Source organism: Chrysochloris asiatica, unplaced genomic scaffold (assembly GCF_000296735.1).
Source record: "Chrysochloris asiatica unplaced genomic scaffold, ChrAsi1.0 scaffold00047, whole genome shotgun sequence".
Classification (NCBI taxonomy): domain Eukaryota; kingdom Metazoa; phylum Chordata; class Mammalia; order Afrosoricida; family Chrysochloridae; genus Chrysochloris; species Chrysochloris asiatica.
Genome location: NW_006408565.1, coordinates 8641466 through 8645808, shown reverse-complemented (window position 1 = coordinate 8645808; position 4343 = coordinate 8641466). Strand labels below are relative to the sequence as shown.

The window sequence follows — 4343 nt, the reverse complement described above, 5'->3', positions numbered from 1 at the left end:
TGCCTTTGCCCGAGGAAGGGGTTGGACCCTCCCAGCTCTAGTCTCTTCTGATCCTCTGACAAATCCCTTAGATCTCCCTTTAAAATATGAACAAAGAACTTTAGAAGAGCATTATTAAATTCCTTCTCCATTTGTCCCTAAAGAATCTCCTTAAACTCTTTCAAAATAATTGCATTATATGTCAATGTGTCTGTTTAAGCTACATCCTGGGGAAACTGTAAGCTTTGGAGGCAGACAGATCTCAGGTCCAAGATCAGTGGGAAATAGTAAATACATAGATGATTAAGACTCAGTTCCTGCCCTCAGGATAGGTGATACAGACAATGAAATGAATAAACCTCAATAACCATAGTAATTAAGGTGTAAAAAATTGAATCTTCCCAGCTCTATATCACTGCTAGGAAGCAACCAATAACCCTGCCTGGAGGAATCCAGGAAGGCTGTCTGTAGAAGGTGATCTGGGCTACAGCAATAAGAAAAGAAGGATCTGAGAAGGTCACAACAAAGCAGAGGTTACAAGGGAAATTTAAAACAAACAAATAGTTGTCAATGAGTTGATTCTGATTCAGGGAAACACCAAGTGTTTCAGGGCAGAACTGCGTTCCACAGGGTTTTTACGGCTGTGACCTTTCAGAAGTAGATTGCCAGGTCTTTCTTCCAATGTACCTGGGGGGGGGTTGGAACATCAACCTTTTGGTTAGTAGATCAGAGTTAACCATTTGCATCACCCAGGTTGTTCTGAATGGTGAAGAGTTTATCAGGGCTGTAACATGGTCTATGCTGGGTAAGGTGGAGGGTCAGAGAAAAAGAGGAAGACCCCCAAGGAGATGGATCAGCCAGGTGACATCATTGATGGCGTCAAGTGTGGCAGCGGTAGTGAGGTTGGCCCAGGATCAGACATTGTTTCATTCTGCTGTGCATGGGGTCGCTATGAGTCAGTTCCAACTCGATGGCACCTGACAACAACAACAACAACAACATGGTCTATAGCCTAAAATATTCCCACCACTCTCCAGAGCCCTCAGAGCAAGTAAGACCCTGACCTATGTGCTGGGCCAACGCTCTGGAAGAGAAAAGGAAACAATTATAATTTACCATCTTGGAACTTTCAGAGTTACTTTTTATTGAGCACTTGCTGAATGGAAGGTGGGACACTAAGCAGTTTATACACATCCAGTGATTTGTCCTGAAGTGTGATATGCAAGTCCCTGGGATTACATGAGATGATTTTCAATGGGACATGGAGAAATATTTCCATTTTAATAGTTATGTACTTCTACCTCAATTTACTTTTTATGTGGCAGGTAGCCTTGGCTTTTATTTGCAATTCTATAAGTTTCCTTTTAAAAATAAATTTAACCTTGGAAACATTACTCAACTTAAATTAAAATATTTATTAAGAAAACAAGTAGGGGGTACATGGCTATGGCAAAGTTTGCAAGGGTGATACACGACTGGCTGAAATTCAGGAAACATTGTATTTTCGTATATAAGCATGTACCTCATTCAGAGGTCTTTTGGTTGCAAGTAGGAGATATCCACTCAAATCAGCTTAGGTCAAACTAAGAGAATGTATCCTGACCAGGCATTCTCAGAGGACTCCAAGTGGGCATGCAGATGAGCCTGAAGAAGGTCTGGGCCTGAGGAGAAGAGCCAGCAGGTCCTGGTAACACAGCCGTTCTCTAAGTCCCAGCTCTGGTGGTCTCTCTTCTCTCTGCACCATGCATCTTCACCTTTTCTTTGAGTACAGCCATTTTTCCCACCACATTCATACAGGTGGCCATCGCACCCTAACACACGTATAGACAAACAGATTCACATAGATACTCACAGCTCCATGTATTCAGGTTAAATGACCTGCAGAGCCTAAAACAGCAACCCTGAATTTTGCTGCCCATTCCTGAGGGAGAGAGAACCTAATGGACCCAACTCAAGCCAGATGTCCAACCTCTTGTTCATTCAGTTCCTGTTGGAGAACTGAGGGACTGGCTGCAGGTAGAAAGTCAAATTCTAAGAAAAAGGGTGTGTCTGGGATGAATAATCACCCTGACCAAGAGGTATCTGCCTCAGCATTTGCTGCTCATAACAACCTTATGAGGTAGCTTTGACCTCATAGGTAACAACCCCTAAGAGGTAGGATATTCAATTCATAATCCCTTGACAGGAAGTAATAAAGCTAAGGCTTGAACCTAGGGCAGTGTGACACCAAAACTTGACTGTAGTGCACTATCCACTTGGTCCATTAGCTAAGCCCAGCTCATAGCTGTCACCCAAGCAGGACACTGGCCACTGGGAGGCATTATCTAAAACAACAATCCAGTATTTGCCCTGTAGACAGGAGACAAAGGAACCAACTACATGAGGACACTGGCTAGAAGATAAGATTTTTCAGAAGGATCATAGGGCTCTGGAAGCCAGGAGAGACTGCTCTAAGCCCCAGGGTCTGAGGTTGCCAGGTTCATAGTGCAAGTATGACAGTCAGGGCACAAAAGGCTAATGTGCATATATTTACCCCCCAAAATCATAAACAGGCATCTAGAAATCCTCAAGAGAAGCTGGCACTTCTCTTCTGCACCCCAAATTCAAAGTGTCTGCCCAGCCCCTGGGGAGTGTAACTGCCCCTCTCAGCTCCTGAAAACCAGGTAGAGTGACTTCACTCACAAAGAGAGAAAAGAAGATATGACTAGCTCCTTTCACTCTAGAGGCCTCACCACAGGCAAGCATTTCAAAGCCCAAGTGTGTGCTTCCCTGGGAGATTCTGGGCCTTGTGTTGCTCTAACCTAAATGTCTTCAATTGTGCTCTGTCATCATTTCTACGCTGGTGAGTTTGCCTCCAGACCTAATAGGCCTCCAGTATCCAGGGAGGAAGTGCATGAATCACAGCCCAGAGCACAGCAGAAATCTCTTTGTCCCCCACATCAGTCCTTGATACCCACGAAGAAAACAACTCTGGGCCTGTCTCCAACAATCAAGAGCTATTTTTTAGGGAGTTGACAGTCATCTGGTTGAGCGGCAGGACTGTTTCGGTAACAGTGTCTGTGGTGGCCCGGGAGCACTTTCGGCTGCTGCGCATGCTGTACAACTTCTCAGTGAGGTGCTTGCGAAATTTCTTGGTGAGGAAGCAGTAGATGATGGGATCTAAAACACAATTGGTGCTAAGAAGGCAGAGGGTTACCTGATGTGCATCATTAATAACCTGATGGAAAGTGCTGTTCTGGAAGCCCAGCTCAGCCAGGGTCCAGGGCAGCTGCACCATGTGGTGGGGCACAAAGCAGATGACGAACACAGCCAAGACTGTGCAGACCATCCACAGGGCCCGGCGCTTGACTTCAGCGTTGCGCTGTACCTGCACCGGCTGTGTGAGCAGAGTGCGGATGATGATCAGGTTGCAGAAAAGGATGATGAGGAAGACGATGAAGAAACTGCACACGATGAAGATGTGTATGATGAGGACTGGCACACTGCCCTTCTCATAATGCTCAAAGCAGCGGGTGATGTTGTCTAAGCCAGCATTGCTGGTCACTGTATTGGTAGAGTCCATGATAAGAAAGTAGGATGCTGCGGCCACAATGGCTACCCAGATGATCGAGGACAAAATGATGCCACGCTTGCGGGTGGTGGCCTGAGCAGTTTTGATGGGCCGTGTTACTGCCTGGAAGCGGTTGTAAGTGATGACGCCCAGGAAGGCCACAGAGCAGTAGGTATTGATGAAGAAGAGGCAGCCAGCTACATTGCACAGGAATTTGGGGAGAATCCAGTTGCCCTGGTTGTAGTAGTAGACGATCCATAGGGGCAGGGTAACCAAGAAGAGCAGGTCAGCTACAGTGAGGTTCACCATGAAGATCTTTATCTCATTGAGTTTCTTGGAAGGGTACAGGCGGGCAAAGACCCATAGCACGTAACCATTGGCAATGACACCCAGCATAAAGATTATGCTGTAAACAATAGGGAAGAGGATATATCGGAACTCAGAATCCACACGGGAGAAATCACTGGGCTCCATTACTCTGGTCTGGAAGATGTTGCTGGTTAAAGGTTCCTGCGGGTGCCTGGAAGAGCATAAAGAAATTCTAGTTAATGAAGGGCCAAGAAGGAACTATAGTCATTTATCACTTCTAAGACTCCTATTTCACAGACTTTTAAAACTCTAAAATCAAGATATGCCTTAAAAGTGATGGCATCTTCCTGTTCCTTGGCAGTATTTTTGTTGTTCTAAGATTATATTTCAGCAGTTCATTTCTTTCTTTTTTTTTAAATGTTTTATTATGAACTATGTGATAGCTTACATGGAGAACATTAATTTTACATAGTTCATTTCTTTTTTCTTGCTGTATTTTAAAATA

The 4343-nt window shown here is 44.8% G+C and overlaps 1 protein-coding gene across 1 annotated transcript; it reads right to left on the bottom strand.

Moving 5' to 3' along the window:
• Positions 1 to 2968: 2968 nt before the first annotated feature.
• PTAFR (platelet-activating factor receptor) lies at positions 2969 to 4043 on the bottom strand. Its single transcript, XM_006862374.1, has one exon. It carries the CDS (start codon positions 4001 to 4003, stop codon positions 2969 to 2971), a length of 1035 nt encoding a protein of 344 aa, XP_006862436.1. The 5' UTR covers positions 4004 to 4043.
• Positions 4044 to 4343: the final 300 nt, after the last annotated feature.